The sequence below is a fragment of the Pelecanus crispus genome, chromosome Z (assembly GCF_030463565.1).
Source record: "Pelecanus crispus isolate bPelCri1 chromosome Z, bPelCri1.pri, whole genome shotgun sequence".
Taxonomy (NCBI): domain Eukaryota; kingdom Metazoa; phylum Chordata; class Aves; order Pelecaniformes; family Pelecanidae; genus Pelecanus; species Pelecanus crispus.
In genome coordinates this window covers 11,151,856-11,176,478 of record NC_134676.1, presented here as the reverse complement: position 1 = coordinate 11,176,478, position 24,623 = coordinate 11,151,856, and the positions used below count along the sequence as shown (strand labels likewise).

The 24,623-nt window shown below is 61.7% G+C and overlaps 1 protein-coding gene across 1 annotated transcript; it reads left to right on the top strand.

Moving 5' to 3' along the window:
* Nucleotides 1-770: 770 nt before the first annotated feature.
* ARID3C (AT-rich interaction domain 3C) lies at nt 771-21,445 on the top strand. Its single transcript, XM_075726939.1, has 8 exons — nt 771-809; nt 1,507-1,848; nt 15,037-15,109; nt 18,983-19,166; nt 19,390-19,634; nt 19,947-20,216; nt 20,393-20,482; nt 21,303-21,445. Exons 1-8 carry the CDS (start codon nt 771-773, stop codon nt 21,443-21,445), a joined length of 1,386 nt encoding a protein of 461 aa, XP_075583054.1.
* Nucleotides 21,446-24,623: the final 3,178 nt, after the last annotated feature.

Genomic DNA, 24,623 nt, shown 5'->3' with positions numbered 1-24,623 from the left:
CACGCATGTGGTGCATGCTCAGCTCGCCCAGCGTGCACACACTTACGCACGCCAGCACAGACCTGCTGCATAAACACACATGCTCATGCGTCTCCCAGCACACATGGGTTGTCTATACGTACGCAGACCATTCTGTATGTGTGTGCAACGGGCGCAGCACCCGCTTGCACAGCTGCACAGATCCCTTGTACACCCCTCCTACATGCTCCCCTCTCCCCACACATATATGTATGCATACCTGGACCCCCTGCACACCCACCCCCTGTGCACTCCCCTCTCCCAGCACCTCCATGCATGCACGCCCTGCCCACACACACACACACACAGACAGAGGCACAGACAGACAAACAGACACACACACTGCGGCCCGCCCAGCCCCTGCGCCCCCGGCCCCATCCCCTCCCGCGGCCCCGCGCAGGGCTGCCCCGGGCCGGCTCTCGGCGGGCCGGTCCCGGGGCGATCCCCCGGGGCTGCCGCAAGCCCGGCCCTCCCCAGATGACTCCCTTGACGTGCGCTAGCAAATGGGAGCGGGGAGGGGTGTTGCTGCCTGCCTGCCACTTGTTGCAAAAAAAAAAAAAAAAAAAAAAAAAAAGAAGAAAGAGAAAGAAAGAAAAGAGGGAAAAATCCCACCCACCCTCATCTGCTGCGGAATAAAAGAAATATCGGCGGGCGCGGCGCCATGTGAGCGGCGGGCCGGGACCGGGCGGAGCAGCCGGCCGTGCCCCCCGGGACGGCGGGGCGAGCCCCGGGCGGCGCTCGGAGCCGGCGGCATGGTGGAAAACCCCAGCCTGGCAGCCAAACCCGCCCTGGTGAGGGCCGGCGCGGCCGCACCGCGACGGGACGGAGCGGAGGGGCCCCGGTGGCGCGGGGGTGCGGGGTGGGGGCACCCCCGGCGGGACAGGATCGGGCAGGGAGCGGGATGGGGGGTCCCCGGGGGGGAACGGGAGGAGGGTCCCGGGAGGACAGGGCGCTCGGTGGGACCGAGGGGGGATCTCCGGCGGGACCGGGACGGGGTCCCCGGCGGGGCCGGGGCGGGGGGGGTTCGGTAGGAGGCGGTCCCCGGTGGGACCGTCGGGGCGGAGGTCTCCGGTGGGACCGGGGCGGGGGGTCCCAGCAGGACACGGGTCCCCCGAGGACCGAGGAGCAGGGCTCCCCGCAAGACAGCGACGGGGCTCCCGGGTCGGACCTGTTCCCGGTGGGAGCGGGGAGGGCGTCCCCCGAAGGAGCGGGGATGAGGTCCCGGAGGGCCGGGTCCCCGGCAGGGCAGGGTGCCCGGTGGGAGCGGGGAGGGTGCCGGGTGGTCCCGGCGGGGGAGGCAGCCCCTCCGGCGGCGGGTGCCGCGCCCGGTGCGGCGGCGGCTCCGCGGCCAACTTTTGGGCAGGGCCCCCGGGAGCGGCGGCGGGGGGTGGGGGGGGGAGGAAGAGCGGGTGGGGTGCGGGGTGCTTCCTCCCCTCCCTCCTCCTCCTCCGGCGGCGGCGGCGCTGAGGCCGTGCCCTGTGCCCGCAGCCGGCCGCCCCGCCGCGGGGGCCGGGGGCGGCGGGGGGGCTGCGCTTGGCGGCGGTGATGGAGAGCCTGCAGCGGCAGCAGGCGGCCCGCCTGGCCCGCGGCCCCGACGGCGCTCCCCGACGGCCCCCGCTGGAGCCCGGCCCCGGCCCCGGGCCGCCGCCCGCCGCTCCCCGCCGCCGCCCGGCCCCCGGCCCGCGCCCGCCGCCCGCCGCCGCGGGGGAGGGGGAGGAGGAGGAGGAGGAGGAGGAAGAGGAGGAGGAGGAGGAGGAGGAGGAAGGGGAGCCCCGCGACCCGCCGCCCCCCCCGCACCACGAGTGGACCTACGAGGAGCAGTTCAAGCAGGTAGGAGGCATCTGCCGCCCCAGTGCACCGGCACCGGCCGCTCCAGGGGGACATCCCCCGTGTCCCCCCACAGCCCCCAAACTCGAGGTTCAGCCCTCCCTGAATGGACGCTGTTTATGCCCTCCACTGCCCCCAAACCCTGTCAGTATCCCACCCTAAAGGGGCAAACCCCCTGCCACAAGGCCCATCCCAGTCCCACGCTAAGCTGACATTCCCAGTACCCCCCATTACCCTCAGACATTATCACCATGCCACCCTAACTGGGAACCCTCCAGTCCCCTTCCACTGCCCTCAAGCTGCACCCCAGGCAAGCACAGTCAGTGCAACCCAATACCCCTGTCCCGGACCCCCATCCTGCCCCAAATGGGTACCCCCTAAATGCTACTCACTGCCCCTGAGCCCTGTCCCACCCCAAGAGGCATCCTCATGTGCTCCCCTTCTCCCTGCCACCAAGCCCCCTCCCACTCCTGCCTCATGTCTCCCACCTCCCCCATGTTCCCTATGCCTGCCCCCAGGCCCCCAGCATGACAGGGTGCCTAGCATCCAGGCACCTCCCTGTGCCCACCCTGACCCATGCATGCTCCATCCCTGGTGCTTTCCATGACGGGCAAAATGGCATGACCCCTGTCTGTGGAGGTTTTGCGGAGACAGACAAGGGCGAGGGCTCTGGTGTGTGGTCACCCCAAGGAGCGGGCGGGCTGCAGAGCCGAGCTCCTCCGTGTCTCCACGAGGGCCGGCATGTATTACAGCTGGTTGATGCCGCTCATTGATTTCTTACATTGGCTGGAGGGAGCAGCACATCAACCCTGTCACCTCACTCCTGACGGACATAGGGGAGACCCCTGTGCCACGGAGATCTGGCACAGGGACAGGGCTCCTGGGGCTCGTATATAGGGTGGAGAAAAGGCCTCGGTGTTTTTAATAATGTGCCCCCATGTGTGGATCCTGTCCATGCTGTGTTGTGCAAGCCCTGGTTCACATGTGGCGGGTGCTGCTCTGTGCACAGGTGTGAGCACGGGTGTGAGAGTGGATTGCACAGTGCCAGGTCAGGTTTGCGCTCCCCGTGTGTACAGCTTCATCGTAGGGGGAGAGAGGGGTGATGCTGGTGGCACGGTAGGTGACAGGGAGGATGCGGCGAGGGGACAGAGTGGGCAGAGGTGTCCCTGCACAGCTGGTGTGTGGCTTTTTAGGATGGCACTGCTTGGGACAGTGGGACGAGAGGACATACTGGCTCAGCCAAAGTGGCACTGGCAGGAGGGGATGGGGACAGCAGCAGGGACCCAACTTTTGGGTGCCGTGGGGCCATGCTGCTGCCTTTCCTGTTTCAAGATTGCACGATGCAGTGTTATTCAGAGGGGCCAGGGCTGACACCCCTGGGCACTCGCCTGCGAGGCAGCAGGTACGGGTGCAGTCAGGGCACAGGCAGCGTGCGTCCCACAGCCGTGCCTGGGGAGGCTGCCAGCACTGGACGCTGCCTCGAAAGCAACCTGGGGAGGGCCGGGGTGGGTGCGCTGCATAGGCCGAATGTCTCGTCCGGGAAGTGTTACGTTACACCCCGCTGCACAGAAAAAGGCTGACTGTCCGGTTCCCAGGGTCAGCCGGGAGGTGGGAAGCAGCTCCTCCCTCCCGGGCCTGGGAGGCTATATGCAGAGAAAGCATCCCCGGCATTTCTCATCCTTCAGCCTCACGCCCTGCCCTGGCTCGGGCTGTCCACGCTCCCCCATCCAGGGCAGGAGCAAAGCCGGCAGCGTGGTGGGAATACCAGGGAGATGGATAGCAGGGGAGGTCGGTGTGGGGGGATAAATCCTGCCGCTGCTTCCTGGGATGAGAGCTGGCTCCTTGCTTGTTTGCTCTTTTCTTTCTCCAACCCTGATGGGAAAGGCAATGGGTCCCTGCTCCAGAGACCCACATGTGGGTTTCCCACTTGGTGGCATGTCCCAGCCAGCCTGGGGGACAGTGGGATGTCCCTTACGTTCCATGCCCCCTGGGTGCACAGGGACAAGGGGATCAATCGCCTCTGGGTGGCTTACACGGGATGGGAGAGGGAGAGGGAAAGGAGCTACCGGGACCAGCCCTGCCCTGACTTTGTGTGGTGCTGCCCTGTATGGGGTGGCAGTTTGGGGCAGGCTGTGGTGCCGGCTTGCCTTGGGGTCTGCAGGGTGGCTGTCACTCCTGTCCCTCCCCTGTGATAATCTGGGAGGGGACATACCCCTGCCTGGGAGAGACATGTGTGTCACCCCCCTCACCCCCGTCCCTCCCCAGGCTGCAGGGCTGTGCCTCACCCAGCCTGGGGAACAGGTTCTCTGCTCTCGGCAGGGGCTGAGCGGGGAGGGTGGCCATGCTCCAGCTTTTGGAGGTTTCCCAGGGACTGGGCTGCGTTGCTGTGGGACACGGAGGGCAGCGTGTGCCTGCTCACAAGCTGCCTGGGCACCGGTATGTGGGGCATGGGGGTTCTGGAGCCAGAGAGAAACCCCGGGGCGGCTGAGGCTCTGTCTCCCAGCGGAACCCCCTGCTTGGAGCTGCCCCATCCTCGCACAGCACCACTGGCATCACCCAGGATGGGTCTCAGGGTCTGTCCTTGCTGTCATCCTCCTGGGTGGAGGGGACGAATGAGTGAACAGGGGCCCCCAAATCCAGGCCGGTTTGTGGAGGGTGGGCAGGGAGCCGCTTCCCAGGCGCTCTGCAGCAAGCAGGGGCCCTGATGGGAATGGGGTGGGTGGTGGGTGCAGGACTAGCCACGGGGGTTTTCCATGCAGCATAGTGGTGCTAGAAATGGGAGCAGAGGATGATGTCGGTTGTGGTGGAGAAACCCATTGAAGGTTAATAGGCAAACACTGCTTCGCCCAGGGGAGCATTTTGGGGAAATATCTCATGTGTTTGCCCTGGTTTTATATGTTTCCTAAGGCACCAGTTTAGGGGGGCTGGTGGGACCTTTGCTCTGATCTGGGAGGGCTACTCTGATGTTACAGGGTTGTAAGACCCCCTCACCCCTGCCTCTTGCATCAGCCCCCGGCGCCGGTCTATGTACACTTGATAAGGACGCATGGGTAGAGACCTGGGCAAAGGTCTGGGAGGTCTCCTGCACCCAGCACTGCAAGGGAGCCCCAGCCCCAGGGCAGGGGGCACCAAGCGGGGTGTGACCATGCTCTACCCATGAACCCCCCGCCTTCCCCGGGGATGGGGACACCACCAAGTTGCGATGCTGCGGTGCTGCATCACACGTTTGACTTGGAGGGCACTGGGAAGAGCCTGGCATTGCTGGTGCCAGCTCAGCCCCATGAATTCAGTTTTCCCTCCCAGGGAGCCTTGCACACATGCGAGGACAGGTGCCCTGGTTTCCTCCAGGTAATGGAAGAACAGTGCCAGGACCCAGGGGCTTCCTTCTCCATCCCTTGGCTCTTCCCAGAGGTGGCACTATGGGAAGGCTCTGGGCAGGAGGGACTCAAACATCTGGGTTTTGTGCCCAGCTCTCTGGCAGCGGAGCATTTGCTGGCAGGGGATTGCCCTGCCCGCCAGGTGGTCAGACACATCTGGTTGTGGTTGGGGGATCAGGACCCCCCCAGAGCCCCTTCCTCCCTGCCCAGGAGCAGCTGGCGGGGGGGGGGGGGTGAGCTCCAGCCAGCCCTTTGGGGACTCTCGGGTGTCTGGTAGCTTCAGCAGTTAATCTGGGCATGGCTGGCTTTGCCAGCAGCTGTTTGCCATCATCCTCGGCCAACCCTGGTGTGTCTGTTCCTCCTCTCACCGTGGTGCTGCTCCTGCCCTGTCTGTCCCTGATGCTGGCAGTCACCTCTTGCACCCACCTGCCCTTTACATGCATTTAGGGGGAGCTTGCCGGCTGTGAACCCATGTGCTTGTATCAAAGGCTGGAGGAAAGCCCTCTGAGTTGGCTGTATCCATTCTTGTGCCACGGACCTCCTCCCCATGCCTCAGGGTCATCCCAAAATAGGGTGGCAAGGGCCTGCGGTGCACACCTTCCTGCTTCCATCCCCATTGCTTTCTCCTGCAGGGTTGTCCCTGGCCTGCCAGGGAAAGGAGGCAGCTCAGGAGGGGGACCCCGGGGACAGGGAGGTGGTTTCCCTGCACCAGCCCCCTGCCACACCTCCAGTGCATCTTCAACCCAGGTGCAGGAGCAACAACCGCAGGGCTCCCAGGGCTAAATTAGAGGATCTCTGGTTACACTGCAGAGGCAGGGGGGTGGTGGATGTGGTGTTTGCCCCTGTCCACAGCTGCCTGGAGGCTTCTCACCAGCAAACCTGCAGGCAGAGCTCTGCCCCCGGGGCCAGGACCACCTGCAGCAGGGAGGTGGTGGTGGCAAGGGTCAGCCTGCTAATCCCCGGCAGCAGCAGGTCCGGCAGCTCCGGCAGCCCAGCACGAGTGCAGGGGCACAGGGCAGGAGCGGGGGGCTGCTGGGGTACAGCTGGGAGTGCCTACAGAGGTGTTGTGAGCGTGTGTGCACATAGGGACCAATGTGAGTGTATGGATCCATATAAATGCCCATATAAGTGTAGGAGTATGCCCGTGTGTGTCTGAACCTGTGTGAGTGCTGATGCGTGTGCACCCATACGAGTGTCCACATGTGTAGGGATCCCTGGGAGACCCTATGTATGTGTAGGGATCCGTATAAGTGCTCGAGTGTGTATGAACCCATGTGACTGCTGGTATGTATTTATGGACCTGTATGAGTGTCCAGGTGTGTATGGACCCAGCCAAGTGTGTATGGCCCCATGTGTGTTGTGTGTAGGGGTGTGTATGGCACTGTGTGTGTCCATGTGTGTATGGTGTGCCCATGTGTGTCTGAACACACCTGTGTATATGTAAAGGAACATGCGTAATGTCCCAGCATGTATGGGCACTCCTGCGCATGCATGGACCAGTGTCTCCACATATGGAGCCATATGGAGCCATATGGACCCATGGGTGTTTGGGGCAGGGTTTGGGGGCTGAGCCTCCCTCCACAACCACCCATGTACCCCTTGCCTCAGCCCACGGTGCTGAGCACCTGAGTCCTGGTGGGTGTCATCCCCCTGCCCGCCCTGCTGCCCTCCAGGGCCCTTCCCAGCCCCACTGCAGTCTGAGGGATACTGAGAGCCTCAGCAGCTGCTGCGACACCATCTCCCTATCAGAGGGTCCTGAAGGCTTGGGATCGGGGGCTCCAAAGAGGAGGTGTAAAAACTAATCAAGGGTGTGAGAATAAAGGCGCTGTGGGTGGGAGAGGAGCACAGGCAGGAGCCCCCACCCCGCGGCTGCCCCCCGCTCCCTCCCCAGCTGCCACCCCGGAATTGGATGTGAGTGGGGAGTTTGGGGGGGATGCACCCCCTCGCCAACTTGGGCCTCTGCTAATCCTCTAATTGGGTTAATAATGGAGTTAAATCCCCGGTGCAGGCAGCAGGTTGGGCAGGGCTGTGGCTCCAGGGAGGTGGGATCTGGTCCCATGGAGTGGCCATGGGGGTTTGCAGCTGCATGGGGGTGTGGGATAGAGCTCAGGTGTGCTTGGGGGTCAATGTGCACAGGGGACAGTGTGTATAGGAGGTGCGTGAGTGTGCACCAGGGATAGAGTGTATAGGGAATGCATGAGCATGCACAAGGTATGTGTGGGTGTGTATAGGGATTGCATATGTGTGCACAGGATGTGTGTGTATGTGCACAGGGGGAATGCATAGGTGATGTGTGAGCATGAACAGCGGGTGTGTATGTGTGCACAGGGAAAGTGTATAGGGGATGTGTGAGTGCACAGAATGTGTGTGCAAAAGGAGAGTGGGTATAGGAGGTGTGTAAGTGTGCACGGGGTGTGTGGGTATGCACAGGGAGAGCATGTAAAGGCGGTGGATAAATGGGCACAGGCAGTCTGTGTGCACGGGAAGAGTGTGTAGGTGTCCTGGTTTCGGCTGGGATAGAGTTAATTTTCTATGTATGTATGAGCATGATGTATGAGCATGCACGGGGGGCTGTGTGTGCAGAGGAATAGCACGTATAGGGGCTGTGTGGCCATGCATGGGGTCGTGTTTGCCCAAGGAGAGCATGTCTGGAGGTGAGCGTGTGCAAGGAGACCATGCACATGATGTGTGTGTGTGCAGAGCAAGCTGGAGACTGTGTGAGCATGCAGGTGGGGGTGTGCTGGGTGTGTGAGCATGCACAGAGCAAGCGTGCTGGGCACTGTACGTGGGGGCTGTGGTGACCTGTCCCCTGGGGCACAGGGCACCCACTGGGGATGCCCACATTGGTGGGGCCACGTTCCCCCACTGTAGGCTGCAGCTCAGGATTGCTCCATCCCGGATCCAGTGTCCACATCCCGTGTCTGGTGGTGGAGTGGGAGGGAGCAGCAGCCCCAGACGCCCTTTCTGGTTCGGCAGCTCTTCCGGTGGCAGAGGCCGGGGCCGGAGTCTCGGGGCGCTGGGGTTGCCACCAGCCCTTCCTCCCCCATCGTCCCTTCAAAGCAGCCAGAGGAAGGGTATGGGGCCAGAGGTGCACGGGGGGTGGGTCATCGAGCACCCACACACATTCCAGGCATGTGCGCAGCTCCCCGAGGTGTGCACCACCATACTCACCCAGCCCTATAGCGGGTGTGTGCATGTGCAGACCCCCATGTGTGCAAGCACACGCCTTGGTGTGTGCATGCATGTCCCTTGGAGGACACCTGGGGTGGTGCTGGTGCTGGAGGGGGGTCCCCCGGCTCCAGGAGGCAGTGAGGGAGGGATCGAGGGGGAGGCAGGGATGGAGAGGAAAGCAAGGATGGAGGGGGAGGCGGTGGCGTGGCAAGCGCTGGCGGGTCAGGGAGGTTAACCCGAACAAATCCCCTCATTGACTCCCTGCCTGTTCAGCCATGAACAAGTAACAAGGGGCTGAGCACGGGGAACGCATGCTTGCTGGGAGCCGGGAGCGCCCCCCCCCCCCCCCCCCCCCCCCCTGCACCACAGCCCCCAGACAGACGGATGCAGGACAGTAGGACAGCAGGATGGAGCTGCAGACAGTGCCCACGGTGGCACCATGCAGCACATTTCCTCCAGACACATGCCTCCAACTCTTGGGCAAGCCATGCTGGCACCCTGTGCCTCAGTTTCTCCTTCTGCAAAATGGGTTGAGGAAGAGGCTGGGGACCCTGCAAGCCCCCCCGTCACCCCGGGGTCGGGCTGCAGGTGGGGGTGCTCCTGTCCCAAGGCCAGCACCGCCAGCAAACAGTCCCTCACCTTGTGCGAAGCCAGGTTAATGTTTGCAGCAGGCAGCTCTCCCAGGAGCGGCGGTGCCCGCCGCGGCGGGGAGGGGGGTTTTAATGACCTGCTGGATCCGCCGCATTATCAGCGCTGATTAAACCTGCTGCTCTATAAAGCGCCGTTAAATATTAAGCATGATGAAAGGCTTTGAGGGGGAGCCGTGGCGCTGGGAGACGGCTCTGTACGGGGGTGTCCAGCCACACCGGTGGAGTGACCGCTGAGGCTGGGGATGTTGGGGCGAGTGAGCACCCTGGCACTGGGGTTGCGGGGTCAGGGGAGCAGCCCCCCCTCAAGAGCCAGCAGCACCTTCGAATGCAGCCAGTGTCCAGGCAAAGCCATCCCGTAACCATTAACTTATTAACGGCTGGCGGCGGAGGCGAGTGGTGGCTCGCAAGGTCAGGGGGTGGTTTGTGCCCGGCGGGGAGCAAGCTGCCCCCCAGCTCCAGGGACGGGGGGGTGGACCCGTGAGCTCTCAGCGCCCTTGTGTGTGCACCACGGTGGGGGGAGTGGTGGTGGGGCTGTGGCTGTTATTGGGGTCCCTGCACCCTGGGGTGCACGGGGCTGTGCACCACTGGGAATAGCTAGTCCCTGTGGCTGCAAGCCTGAGGGGTAAACTGAGGCACTGACAGCTTTGCCATCCCCCCATGCCATCAGGACATGGAGTGGGGGGACACCCAGTGTCCGAGTGCCCGGCCGTGCACCATGTCCCTGGGGAAGGAGCCAGGGAACCCCAGCTCAGAGGTGACAGTGATGCTTCGGAGGGGTGTAAGGACTGCAAAATAGCCCACAAGCAGTCGGCCGCCCGTGGTGTGTGGCTGCACCCCAGGGGGCTGGTGGGGTGTGCGGAGATGAGCATCGCCTGAGCTCCCTGCATGAACAGCAGCCAGATGGAAAAATTAGTGCGGCTAATCAATGTGGTGCATATTAAGCGGCTCGGGGTTGAAGGGGGGGGAAGCAAGGCGGGGGTTGGGGGGGGGAGCCAAGCAGGGTCCAGGATCGATACGGCTCATATTAAGTGGATTAAATCCTGGTTGCCGATCTGACCCCTCGCTGCCAGCGGGAGGTGGCAGCTGAGCGGGGACTGTGTGGGGTCCCGCTGCGATCGCTTCCCTTGGCAGCAGGACTTAGCGGGGGGCATGGGGGTAGCTCGCTGGGGCAGGACAGCCTGGAGATGCCTGGGGGGTGGCTTAGCACCTCACTGCATACTTCCTCTGTCTAGGGGATCAGCTGGGCTATGGGGTATGGGCGACCCCAGCTCCAGTCCTACAAGCCCTGTGCCACTCCGGGAGAGGCATCTCCCGGGTGAGTGAGAGGTGCTAACAGTGTTAGTTAATCACGGTGAGGAGGAGGGGGAGGCACAAGGTCTATTCACGTCCCTTTAATAAACCATGTTCGACCCGCTGACCTTTAACCTGCCCGACAAGCCCCGTTATCCCCATCCCTTAAGGAATAAAGATGTCGCCATGGCAATGGGATGATGGGAGGGATCAGGGTCCCCGGTGCTGCACCCAGGGTAGGGTGGGGACGAGGACACCCTGCTCTGGCCCTGCACCAGCACCCAAGTGGCGGTGCAGGGTGGAGGTGGGGCACTGCTGGGTGTGCCATGGCTTTTGGGGGGCCAAGCACTGTGGATGGGGTCCCCGAGGTCGGCAGAGCGGAGCTGCGCTGTGCACTGGCGGGATATCGATCCCCAGGCTTGACAGTTTAATACTTCTGTTTATAGAGGAATATAGTTACATCGATGGCGTTAAATGAGTTACTAATTATATCAATACAAACACGATTAAAAGGGTCCTTGCTCATAGGTCACGGCAAGCAGGAGCCGCTGCTCACATTGCACAGCTGCCCCCGGGCAAGGCCTGCCCCGCTGCTCCGAGGTGCATGGGATGCTCTGGGGTGGTGTGTGCCCCTTTGGGGTGGGGGTTGTCCATCCGGGGGGGTGTTCCTGTTTGGGGTTGTGCATGCGTGTATGGGGCTGTGTGTGCCCATATGGGGCTGTGCGTGCCTGACTGGGGTTGTGTGTGACCATCTGGGGTTGTGCATGCCTGTCTAGGTTGTGCATGCCCATCTGGGGTTGTAGCACGTCTGGGATTGTGTGCACCTGTATGGGGTTGTGCTTGTCCGTATGGGGTTGTGCATGCACGTATGGGGTTGTGCATGCTGGTCTGGGGCAGTGTGTGCCCATCTGGGGTTGTGCATGCACAAGTGAGGTTGTGCATGTCCGTCTGGGGTTGTGCATGCACATTTAGAGCGCGTGCCCATGCAGGGCTGTGCATGCAGGTATGGGGTTGTGCATGCTTGTGCAGAATTGTGTGCACCCATGAAAGGCTGTGTATGCTCACCCCGGGTTGTGCCTGCCCACCTGGGATTGTGCATGCCTGTAGGAGGCTATGTGCATCCAGACATAGTTGTATGTGCCTGTGTAGGGATTTGTGCTTGTATGGGTTGTGTGTGCGTGTACAGGGTTGTGCACACTCACGTGACGTTCTGTGCACCCATGCAGTGTTTTGCACACCAATGCAGGTTTGTGCATGTTTGTGGAGGGTTGTACGTGCCCATGCAAGCTTGCATGTGCCCCGGGCGGGGAGGGGGTGGGATGTGCGTGCATGTACAGGGTTGTGCACATGCTTGTGTGGAGCTGTGTGTGCCCATGAGGGTTTGTGGGTGTCATGTACCCACACAAGTTTGTGCACACTCCTGTGGGGTTGTGCAAGCCCGTACAGGGTTGTGCATGCCTGGGTAGAGTTGTGTATGCTTGCATGGGCTTGTGCACATCCATGAGGGGTTGTGTCGGCCCATGTGGGGTTGTGTATACCCACAAGAGGTGTGTGTGTCCCCGCAGGGATTGTGTGTGACCCTGGGGGGGTTGTGATCTACCGCAGATGGTCCATCCCCGAGCAAGAAAGGAAGGCACCATGGTGCCCAACCTGCAGGATGAGGAGGAGGGCAAGTGGCAGGGCCAGGAGCCCTGGGTAAGGGATGGAGTTGGCTCCTTCCTCGGGGCTGGGGCTGTCTGGGGGTCCCTCCTGTGGCAGACCACCACCCATGCCACAACCCATGCCACCCGCCATGCCACCCGCCATGCCACCCCTGTGCCACTCCTGTGAAGCTGTGACACCTGGATCCCATAGCCAGCCTTGGCTGGGACCCACCCCACACCGATCAGCAGGAGTCCCCCAAAACCACCTCCTTTCCAGCCTGAGCATCCCCAAATCTCATGGGATGCCTGGTACATCCCCGGCACACCCAAGGAACCTGCCAGTGGGTCCCCTGTTACTGAGCTCCGCTCTTGTCTCTGCTTAAAAGCTGACCTTTGCTCCCTGTTTGATGTAATGTGTTTTTGCATCTCAGTGCCCGACAGATAAAAGGTTGGAGGTCAATAAATGGTGGAAAAATAGATACTGGCGCTTGGAGGTCACACCTGTTTTGGGGGCTGGAGGCATTGGCAACACACGCCAGGTGGGATCCTGCCTGCTTTGGTGCGAGGATAAACACGAGTGGCACCCGAGGGCCCGGCGGAGGCGTGGGTGCAGGAGCCCACCCACTGGGTTGACGCCCTGGGAAGGCGGTGGCTTTGCCCTGCAGTGGGATGGGCAGTGGTTGCCAGTTTTGGGGGGTTTGCTTCTGCTTTGACAAGCCAGGAGATCACAGCGGGTAGAAACGGGCTTGGTGTGGAGTGGTGAGGGTCGCAGCCCTGCTGCAGGCAGGGACAAGCAGGGAAGTGCAGGCAAAGCCTGGCTCACCCAGCCTTCCCCGGGCAGGAATCAAAGCAAGTCCCCTGGAGCTCTGCTCCGAGCCTGACCTGGTTACCTTAAATTGATGGCTCAAAGAGCTCCTGGGAAAGGGCAGACGATGGGGAGGGGGCACAGAGTGGGGCAGGAAGCACCATGGTGGAGGGAAGGGACAGGGTGCTGGCACCCAGGGGTTGGGGCACCCTGAGAGCACCCTGCTGCAAGGAAGGGATGGGTAAGTGGCACCCAGAGGGCAAGGAAGGGGCAGGGATGGAGCACCATGGAGCAGCTCAGAGCCAGGCAGTCAGCACCATGGCTGCAGTGGGAGACTGGCAGTAGCACCCATAGACTAGGTTAGGGACAGGCAGTTAGCACCCATCTGTTAGACAAGGGACAGGCAGCTGGCACCCATGGGCTAGATGAAGGCCTGTGTTAGATGTGTCTGTCCAGCGATGGGAACTGTGGGATGTCTGTAGGAGCATCTCTGCATCCCCGCATCCCTGTGTGTCCCCATGTCCCCCCATCCCTGCATCCCCACCTCTCCATGTCTCCCAAGTCCCTGCATCCCCACATCCCTGCATCCCCATATCCCTGAATTGATATATCCCTATCACATCCCTGCATCCCCCCATCCCCGCATCCTCGTGTCCCCGGAGCCTGACACATCCTCACAGCCCAGCTCCCTTTATCTGCCCAGTGAATGATGTGCTGTGTGGCGGGGGGCTGCTCCCTTTCTATTGGTTTTTAACGGCCTTTCCCAGCACAATTGTTTTTTAAACGACTCTATTTTGTGCCTGACTTTGTTTTCTAGCTTGCATTTCTTTGTATATGTTTTGGAAATCCATTCTGGACTGCTGAGTTTTGTTTCTTTTCAATGGCTTTAAATTCTTACCAGGCTCGCTGGGAGGAATTGGTGTCTATAGCGCCTTCGATTGGTGCTAATTTTTCCTTCATGTGCTCTGACTTTTACTGCTGGGCCATCGATCTGGCGGGCTCCCATTCGTCATGGTCACCCAGGCACTGTGCTGGAATCAAGCGAGCCCTGGCTTTTGCACGGAGCCAGCGCTTCGTGTCCCTGGCGTAGGGGCTGCACTCGCCTCCCCAGTGCCATCCGTCAGCTCAGCCGGGCGGGTTGTGTCCGTGTATCCAGAACTGCGTCCACACAGCCATACGTGTGTGTCTGTGCAACTGCATGCATGCTCACTGGCTTGCACATGCATCAGTGCACCCACAAACTTGCTGGGACACACAAGCACCAGTGTCGGTGCACACATGACGCTGCACTCATGCTTTTGTGCTTGTGCACTCGCACACAGTGCACGCTTATCTGGCTTTGCGCACACACACCCACTGTGGGAAGTCCTTGTGCCTTGCAGGATGTGTCGCTGCCATGCTCACACCCTGGTCCCCATGTGCAGCTGAGGGAGATGGATTTGGGGTCCCCATGCCCGGCCAGGGCAGATGGCTGTTGGGGTCACCGTGCCCAGCTGAGGGAGGGGGATTTGGCTGCGTGTTCCTTTGTGGAGGTGCTTCACGCTGTCCCTGGCCATCGATCACGTCCCGTTTTGCGGTGACACGGCTCAGGCCATCCTTACCAGGTCATCGATAGCCCTGTCACCCCGATCGAGTCGGGGAGCCCCAGCGCTCGCAGCTCCCTCACCGGCACCCAGCGCCATGGCCTGCCAGCTCACCCTGCCCCTAGAAGGGACCAGCATCTCCACTACACGGGTGGATGCGTGTCCCTGCAGATGAGAATGCTGATCCTGTGCTGGGGCCTGGTGAACACTGGCACTGGGCAGTGCCAGAAGGCTGCTGAGCCAGAGCAGGGCTAAGCATCCCAGTCCCAGGGACCTGCCCAGGGGCCTGGGATTTGCTGCTGCTCTGTCTACATTGACATCATCTTGCTGGGCTGAAACGCTGTCGTTCCTCTGCCTAGCAAGGAGAGGGGCAGAGAAACTGAGGCACCGATGCAGTGTTTCTGCAGCAAGGCTGTAAAACAGTGGTGCATGGGGAGCCAGTGCCAGCTCCCAGGCATGGGGAGAGCCCAGCACTGCCAGCATGGAGGGTGTGCCGGGGGATCCTGTCCATGGGGCAGGGAGAGCCTCTCATTGCTGGCAGAGAGGGCAAGCGGCGCCAGGGGTGATGCTGGGTCCTGGCACAGGCAGGGGCCCTGATCCTGGCATTGACCCCCTCTGCCTCGCCCACCCATGTGTGCCGGCGGTGCTGACCCCTTTCTCTCCCGCCCCCAGCTCTACGAACTGGATGAGGACCCGAAACGCAAGGAGTTCCTTGATGACCTCTTCGGTTTCATGCAGAAGAGAGGTAAAGGTGGGTGGCTGGGGTGGATGCCACTGGCACCCGTGGCCCAGCTGCCTGGGGGGACTCATGGCATGGCCCACTCAGGCACCGAGCTGCTGCAGGTCTCTGCAAGCCCCCCCAGGCATGTCCTGCAGGGCCTTGTCCCACCATCTCCTACATGCATGCACATGGATAAACTTGCACTCAGTCGATTTGCCCCCATAGCCCCAGGCAGAGCCCCCCTCCCCGGGTTGCCTGCTGGCCAGAGGGGCTTCCCTGGGCCCCCCCCCGACCCTGAGCTGGGGCTGGTGATGCCTGTTAGTGATGCCCATTAGCGATGCCCAGCTGGGATGCCCACTATCAGTGCCCGGTGGGGATGCCCGTTAGCATATTCCTTGGTGACAACCATTAGCAACACCCGTTAATGATGCCCATTAGCAGTGCCCGTTTGCAGGGCCTTTTGGTGATGCCTGGTGGGGATGCCCACAGCAGTGCCCATTAGTGGTGCTGGTTAGTGCTCCCCAAAAGCAGTGCCCGGTGAGGATGCCCATTACTGGCACCTCTAGGCGATGCCCACGAAGCTGCAGGAGTGGGGTCAGCTACCTGGGTGGTGCCGGGCTCCCAGGGGTTAAGGGCTCTCCAGCTGGCCCAGCCGCATTGGAAATCTTTGCTATCGCCATGGGGGTCCAAGCCGGCTCCCAGGGACTCGATAAATGCTTTAACCTTCGCCCTCCCCAGCCGGGCCTGCGACAATTAAAAGTTGCCGAGCGCGGGTGTGTGGCCGGCTGTATTAATTAGAGCCTTTTGCCGGTGTGTGGATTAATGAACATGCCGCTCAATAGCCAGTAAACCCCAGGCAGAGGTTAATGCCGAGCTAATTAACAGGGGAAGGCTGGGGGGGGGGAGTGCAGGAGCAGCAGGTCTGGCTGTGTGTGGGGCGAGAGTGGGCAGAAAGGGGCAGTCACCCCCAAGTCGTGCCCATGGAAAGGGTGATGAGGTGCCCACTCACTCACGGGGCAGCAGTGATCAACTTTTGGGTTGGGCTGAGACCCCACAAACTCATTTCACTTGGGGCTGTGGTGCACAGGGCCATCAGGCCCATGCTGGCACCCAGCTGGAGGCAGCAGGGGGGGCTGGGTACTGTCCCATGGGTGCCCCCGGTCCCCCTGACCCTGCTGCAGGGCTGTGGGGAGCAAGTGGGAGCATCAGTGCTGCCTCGGCCCCCCAGCATCCATCAGCTGCAAGATTCATGGGCTTTTCTGTGGCTTCATTATCTCTCTCTCCAGAGCTAATTAACTCCCTCACCATTGGGGCCGGGCCTAATTAAGCAAGTGCCTGGTGGTGCAGGGAGGAGGGAGGGAGCCTGATGCTTCTCTGTCAACGCTGCTCTTCATCCCTCCATGTCCGGCTGTCCCAATCCTGTCCCCTCTGTCCCATGCCTCCCCGAGCGGGTGGCATCCCCCCGGGGAGGGCAGGTGGGTGTGCGGTGCAGGGGTGTGAGTGCGGGTGTACACATGCAGGGGTGCGAGTGTAGGTGTGCAGATGCAGGTTTGTGTGCACCTGTTGGAGGTGTGGGTGATTTTGGGGCAAGGTAGCAAAGAGAAAGGGGGCAGGGGGGCTGCGGGGCAGGGACAGCATCCCGGGGGTCATTTGGAGCTGGCTGAGAAGCAGCACCCATGAGCCAGCACAGGTGCTGCTGGGGCACCCAGGGTGCATGGGTAGGGGACTGAGACCCCCAGGCTCTGTCCCTGAGGTGGCGGTGGGCCGGGGTGGATTGATGCCTGAGGGGTGACCCCTCATGAAAAGGGCTGTGTCCCCCCTCCTGCCTGTCAGGGCATTTGTCAGTGGAGTGGAAAATTAGCAGGACTGAAATATGGGTTGGGGACAGCCCCATTGAGGGGGGACATTGGGGACCCCATGGCACGGGGCAGATCACCCAGCCCCAGTGGCACATGGGGGTGACTGCTGGAAGGGATCTGGGGGAGCAGCGATGAGATGGGGGTGATGGTATCATCAGACATGGGGTGCAGGCAGTGGGGCACCTCATCCCTGTGCCCCAACCTCCGTGGCACCCTCAAAAATGGTGAGCTGGGAGGTAGGGGGGCTATTTCCGCTTTGGCTCACTGGGGGTCTGCAGGGGCCCTCTGTGTCCCCCCCCCGCCAAGCTGAGGGCCCTGCCAATAACACGGGACCATTAATCAATCAAGGAGCTAATTGCAGAACCACAATGGCCACATCACCTCCCCGGGCTTTTGTGCTGCTTGCCCTGGCCAGGGCCGGGGCCATCACTCTGCAGGGATGCAGACAGGTCCCTTTGTCAGCAGGATGGGCACCAGCCGCCCGCCCCGCGCAGCCCCGAGATTAATGGCGAGTCGCTTTCATTAGCCGTCATGGCCGGGGAGGGGGGAAGAGAAAAGAAGCCCATGGGCTGAGACCCCACAAACTCATTGGCATGTTGGGGCGATGGGGAGCCCTCGAATTGGGCCCCCCCTCTGAGGTGATGGGGCTGGTGTCAGCAGTCCCTGGGCAGGGACGGCGAGGGACCGCCGGCAGGTATCGAGTCAATATCTCTGCCATTTTCCCAGGAGGATAAACTCCTCTCCCCCTTCCGAACCGGGCGAACAACACAGACACACAAAAAAAAAAAAGTTAAATGAACTCAGTAAAGGAATAAAAAGAGCTCATTTTTCAGGCTTATGTGAAGAAGCCGAGCCAATATCGGGGCCATAAATTAGGGATGCTGGAGGATGGCGGTGAGTGACGGCTTCGTTTGAGGGGCGAAGCGCGGCTGTGACAGCCTCCCCCAGCCAAATGGATGGCTTTCCGATACCACCCGCGCCCCGCCGCCCCGCAGGAGGAATAAATATGGGGTGGGATGGGACAGGACGGGATGGAATGGGATGGGATGCTTGTCTCTCCTTGCCCTGCTGCAGCCCCCAGCCGCTGCCTGGACCATTGTCCCGAGGCACCATGGGGCAGAGCAAGGCTGTGGGGCTATTTGGGGGTACTGCAAAAGTGGGGAGGGGGTTGTAAACAGAGCCGGTGGCTGTGGGGACAGTGCTGGTCCATGCTGGGATCATGGTGACCCTATGTCCCCTCACCCCATGGGCTTGGTGGTGGGGTGATGCTGGGGGACCAGGGGTCAGGGTCTCTACTGAGGGCACTTGAAGGGGGTTTGGAGTCAGGTCTCTTGAGGGGTGGCACTGAAGGCCTTTAAGTAGTTGGGGGTCTGCTGGGGGGATCTGTGGGGTGGGGAGTCTCTCTGGGGACTCTTGGGGGAGTCTCTCTCTATGGGGCTCAGAGGGGGATTTTTAAGGGAGAAAACCTCTCTTTAGGGAGGTTATAGGGTTAGTCCCTCCAGAAGGGCTATGGGGGAAGTCCCTCTTCAGAGAAGGTTATAGGGTGAGTCCCTTTATAAATTTTGGATGGGGTCTCTCTTTATGGGGCTCTGAAAGTGGGTTACAGAGAGAGTTCTTCTAGGATGCTTTGAGAGATTTTGGGGGGAGATGCTCTGTAGGGAGCTCTTGGAGTTGTGGGAGGATGACCCTTCCTAAGGGGCTCTGGAGGAGGCAGTTTGCCCATCCCACTGTGCCCCCACATCCCAGCTGAGACCATACCTGGCCCCACTGACAGCTCCATCGATGGGGACCCTGTGCCAGCATGCTGGGGTCTGCCCCGCTCACAGGCACGGTACTGCTCTCCCAGGCACCCTGGGGTCCCCTCTGCACCCCCTGTGCCCGTGGGTGCTCACCCGGGCACGGAGAGACGCGTCTCCTCTTAAGGGGCAGCTGGTACCTGCAGTGGCATGGGGACAAAGTGGGGGCCATGTCCCCAGGGAGTGCAGGTCCCCATGGGCTCACCCCACACACTTCTCTCTCTTCCATGTGCGGCCGGAAGGGACACCCGTGAACCGCATCCCTATCATGGCCAAGCAAGTGCTGGACCTATACACACTGTACCGACTGGTGACGGACAAGGGTGGCCTGGTCGAAGTCATCAACAAGAAGATCTGGCGGGAGATCACCAAGGGCCTCAACCTACCTACCTCCATCACCAGCGCTGCCTTCACCCTCCGCACGCAGTGAGCAGCCGGCGGTGGCGGCGGGTGGGGGGCACCCACCCTGGGGCACCCACTGGCTTGGATGTCCCAGATCACCCACCGGGCTGTGGCACGGGGTGTCCCAAAGGGGGATGGAGGGCTCTGCCCCTTCCCAGATGCTATCCTCGCCCTGGTCCCTGCTCAGCACAGGGCTGGCTGGGAGGTGCGTGATGCTGGGTCTCATCCTTGCTCTCTCCCTGTGCAGATACATGAAGTACCTGTACCCCTACGAATGTGAGAAGCGGGCACTCAGCTCTCCTGGGGAGCTCCAAGCCGCCATTGACAGCAACCGTCGGGAGGGGCGGAGGCAGAGTTTTGGCACGGCGCTCTTCAACTACTCGCCAGCCGGCACCCCAACCCTGCTGGGCTCCCCCAAAATGCCTCTGCCAGCTCTTAGCATCTCCACACACGGCTGTGGCCAGCTCGGCCAAGTGCACGCTGTTAAGAAAGGTGGGTGAGGACATACACGTGCCCCATGGTGGGTGTTTCTCCCCAGGGACAGATGCTACTCCGGCAGCAGGGATGTTCCCTGTCTGCTCTTGCCCTTTTTCCTTGGGGAAAATAGGAACCATTTTGTTCCTTTAGTCCCACTCTGGGACTGAGAAAGGTTTATTTCTCCTGGCTTTGGAGGAGGGCCAAGCCCAGATGCTGGGGGTGGTGGCCCACCCCACTCCATGCCAGCAGGATGGAGGTGGCACGGGCTGGGGATGGTGAGATGGGGTGGTGATGGGGGGACCTGCTGAGGTCTCTCGGTCGTTGCAGAGGACGGCGTGCTGGCGGCAGCAGTGCCAGGGCGCATCGCTATCCCAGTTGGCCTGGCCAGCCACCATCTCGCAGCGGCCCAGGCAGCAGCTGCCTCGCAGGCAGTGGTGCTGGAGCAGCTGCGGGAGAAGCTGGAGACTGGGGAGCCGCCGGAGAAGAAGGTGGCCCTGACAGCAGAGGAGCAGCAGCGGCTGGTGCAACACGCGCTGCAGCACAACCTCCTGGCCGTGGCCTCCCAGTTCCCCATGAATGTCAAGATCTCCAGCCGAGGTAGTGAGATGCAACACCTCAGCTTGGGTCACCCCATCCCCTGACACCCCAGGAGGGAGCAGCAGCGGCTTGGAGAGGAGCACGGATGCCCAGAAAGGCTGGGGCCCTGCTTCTCTCTCGGGCAGGTTCTTGTTTCTGTTTCTCTTAACGCTCATATTGGTATTTCCTTTCCCCAGATGACAGACAGGAGACCGCATTGAACCTGTCCACCAATGGCATTAGCAGTATCAACATGTCAATAGAAATAAATGGAGTTGTCTACACAGGTAAATAGAAGGGCCGCTTGGCCCGTGTAATTGCGGCCGGGAAATCCAATAACTTATAGCCACTGCCTGGCCAGCAAGTCCTTCCTTCAATCTGATGTCTTTACTATAAAATCCATCGTAATGAAGTGGCAGGGCCTGGGGAGAGGGGGCAGGAGAAGGAGGGAGTCAACGAGGATGGAAATTGGCCCCCAGAAGGGGCTAGCAATGAAGGGCCATAGTGGGGGATGGATGGATGGACGGACGGATGGATGGACAGACTTGGGCTGAGAAGTGCAAAAAGGCACCTGGGGTTGTCCCCCACCACAGGTCCTGCCGGCAGGGCTTGGATTTGGGGTCACTGCGATGCTGGTGTGCCCAGAAGGTCTCTGATGGGTGCAGGCATTGACTGGTTGCAGAGCATGGTGTTGGGTGCAGGGGAAGATGTTGGGCTGCTTTGCTGGAGCAGAGGCTTCTTTGGGGTGCTGATGTGCACCTACCTGGCTAAGCAGTTCACCCCATGCTCCCCAGTTCCCTGCCTCCCCTGCTGAGACACCCCCAATTAAAATTGATGGCTTTTCCTTCAGGACTTAAATATTTAACGAGCTGGAAAGGTCAGGCCTGATCAGCACGTGGGGGCTGTCGGCCAAATGGCCCTGGGCCATCCTGGGGGCTGCCCCATGCGGGTGAGGGTGGCTGGGCCAGGGGAGGCACCGAGGGTGATGGGGTGGGCTGGAGCTCCCCGGGATGCTGGTCCCACCCCCTCTGGCCTGGGTGCTGGGGGCCAGGCAAGCGGAGCCCCCACCCCTGTGCTTGCCCTAACCCCCTTGCTCTTGCTCCCCAGGCGTCCTGTTCGCCCGCCGGCCCCCGGCCCCCCCGGCACCCGGTGGAGGGAGCGCTCAGAGCCGGATGAACCCCGTGCCTGTCCCCAACCCACTGCTCCCAGCCCCCTCGCACAGCCACACTCCTGCCAGCACCTCGCCATAGGGGATATGCCCCCCCACCCTGAAAGCAGCTGGGGGTCCCCAGGGCCTGAGGGGCTGAGCCGTGGGACCCAGCTGGGCCACCAAGGTGGGATGGGGGACGGCGAAGGTGCCTCTTGCTGCAATACTGAGCTGTGTCTGTGCAAGGCTGTGGGCACCCCCATGGGCCCTTTTCATCCCTAACCCCTGCGTGTGGGACCTCTTCCTCGCACGTGCCCTCCGACACACGCACCATCCTTCCCAGGCGCTGCCCCAGGTGACCCCCCTGTACAGCTCCTGCTGCCTGGGGCACCCCCGGGCCCCGCATGCTGCATCCCCAACACACTGCAGCCCCTACACACACCTCAATGCACACACTGTGGCCCCAATACCCCCCTCAGCACATGCACTGCAGCCCCTATACACACCTCACTGCGCACACTGCATCCTTCACATTGCCACACTCACTGCACACACTGCATCTCTTACATCCTGTCTCCCCTATACATATCTCTATGCACACTGTGTTCCTTATACACACTTCTGATGCATACGCTGCATCCCTTACACGCTGCATCCCTGATACGCACCCTTGGTGCCCACGTTACATCACCTGTGCACACCCTCAGTGCAAACACTAGTCCCTATACACTGCATCCCCTATATACTGCACCCCCTACCCACTGCAGACCCCCTGACACAGCCTTCCCATGCTGCTTCGGCTCGCTGCCCCCACCCTGAGGCACCCCCAGGGTCCTGGGTACCCCCTGGCCACCCCAGGGTGGTGGCATCTCAGCCCCCCCAGTCCCCAACTCAGGGGGGTCACCCTGGGGGGGCAGATACTGGGGAAACTGGTGGGACTGGTGGGGGTGAAATGTGATGGGTGGTTAGGTGGGGGTGAAGCTTATTGGGGTAGGGCTGGGGTGGGGCTTAATATCAGGGTGGGGCTTGTGCACTGGGAGGAGCTTGTTGGTGGGGACAGGGCAGGGAGGCCCAGCAGTGCACCCCACTACCAAAGACAGCCCGGACACTGGGGTCCCCAGCTGGGGGGCAGGGAGATGGAGGGCACCATGCCGGGCACTCCAAACTACCTCGTTGGGGCCAGGCGGGCGCCTCCCCCACCCGCTTGCACCCCTGGGTGCCAAAGCAGGCAAGCGTGGAGCAACGCTCACCTCTACCTCAATGCGGGGGGCTGGGGCTTGGTACCGCCGGGCTCCCCCCGGCACTCCCACTGCGGCCGCACCACTCTGTGTATCTATTAAAAGGAGATGAACTGCTGAACCAAACCGGTGTTGAGGGTGGTACGCGTGACATGGTGCCACCTGCCAAGCTCCATGCCCAGGCTGGGGACAGCTTGGTGGTGCAGGACACCCCCACAGCCTGTGACACTGTGGGGGTGCAGCTACAGCGCCTGAGGTTTCACAGCCCGCCTCACCTTTGCCTCTAGCACAGCATTGCCTGTTTCGGGGGCTGCAAAGGGCATGGCCATGGGGCTGTGAGGTTGCACCAGGTGAGATGCAAGCGGTGCTGGGCCAGCCTGGCACCTGGGCAGCATTCGCAGAGGGCACGGGTGACCCAGGTGGAGCTGGAAGGGAGACAGAGGCACACACATGGGTGCTCATGGGTGCTTATATGGTGCACATGGGAAAGCATGGAGACATGCAGGCAGCTGAGTCGCCACACGTGCGCACAGATGGCATGGCGCTCCCTCGCAGAAACTCAGTGGCATGCACTAACACATGCACACTCTCACACAGTTACACTCACACGTATGTGTGCAGACACGCATGCTCACATATGCACTTGCACACGCATGCAGCCACCCGTACACGCAAAGACGCACAGCGGGCTCGCAGGGGGACAGACACTCCTGCCGACGGCAGCCATGAGGACTGCCCCCCCTCCCCAACACCCATGGAGCCATGCCCCTGGCACCCAAGGGGACAGAACCTTCCGTTTCAGAGGTCGCCCCCGGGGACACCCCCAGCCCCCGGGGACACCCCCAGCCCGGACCCCCGGGGCAAAGCGGGCGGCGCGGGCGCTGTCCAGGGTGCTGCAGCGGCGCTGCCCACTCCGGACCCGGCCTCGGGGCAGGGACACGGGGGGAACACGGTGGGGACATGTTGGGGACATTCTGGGGACACGGGACCCGTGAAGAGGACCCTAGGACTGCCCCGGGCCGTGTCGGCCAGAGGAGCCCTGTAGGTGGGTATGACAGTGAGAGGGGTGTGAATATGGGAGTGTGTGTGTGTGTATGTGTGAGTGTGTGTGAAAGCACATGTGTGTGCACCAGGCTGCAGCAGGGTGTCCTGTGCATGAGTGTGTGAGTGTGTGTGTCTGTTAGAGCATGCAGCAGGCTGCAGCGGGGTTGTGTGTGTGTGTGTCTGTGTGTTCGCAAGTGTCTCTGCGCGCCCCAGGCTGCAAGATGGTTGCAGAGTGTTTGCTCTGGGGTAGAGGTGCCAGGGCTGTACGGGTGTGAGACAGCTAAGCCCTGGCACAGAACTCCTGCAGGCATGGCACAGCCCACCAAGCAGAGCCGGAGCAGGATCGATGCAGCCTTAATTGGGGTCTCGTGTCCCCTGTCACTGCCGGGCAGCACTGGCCACAGCTCATCGAGTGCCAGGGCCCTGGGGAGCCAGGAGGTCACACACGGGGCTGCATCCCCACTCATTACATGTCTCAGGGGGTGATGTGTGTTGCCATGCTCCCTGGGGGTTCGGGGACTCAGCTGCTGTCACCTGAGTAACCAGCCCTGATCGATGCCCACTTCCCGCATCCCGCAGGGACTGTAATTGAGCAGGAGGGAGGAGACAGAGGATGCAGGGATGATCCAACCTAGCAAGAGAAGCACTGGATCTGCCCTCAGCGCCGGGCTAGGGCATCAGTGTGCCACCGCAGGCTCCAGGGATGGGTATGGGGTCAGGGGCCTCCTCTCTGCCCCAAGGAGCGGTAGGGGCAGGTCCACCATGCACCTTGCTGGTGGTTTCGGCCCCGCTCCAAGGCTTGTGGGCTGGATGGGACCTTAAAGGGTGGATATCCCCCAACCCTAAGGCCCCCCGCTGAGGGCCTGAGTCCCAGGACCGCCCGAATTTCTCACCTTGGGGGGGATTGGGTTATCTGTGGCCCACAGGGATTTGTGTATTTGTGGCTATTGCCCATCACACTGGGCACAAGCCACGGTAGACCTGGTACCCTCTAAACAC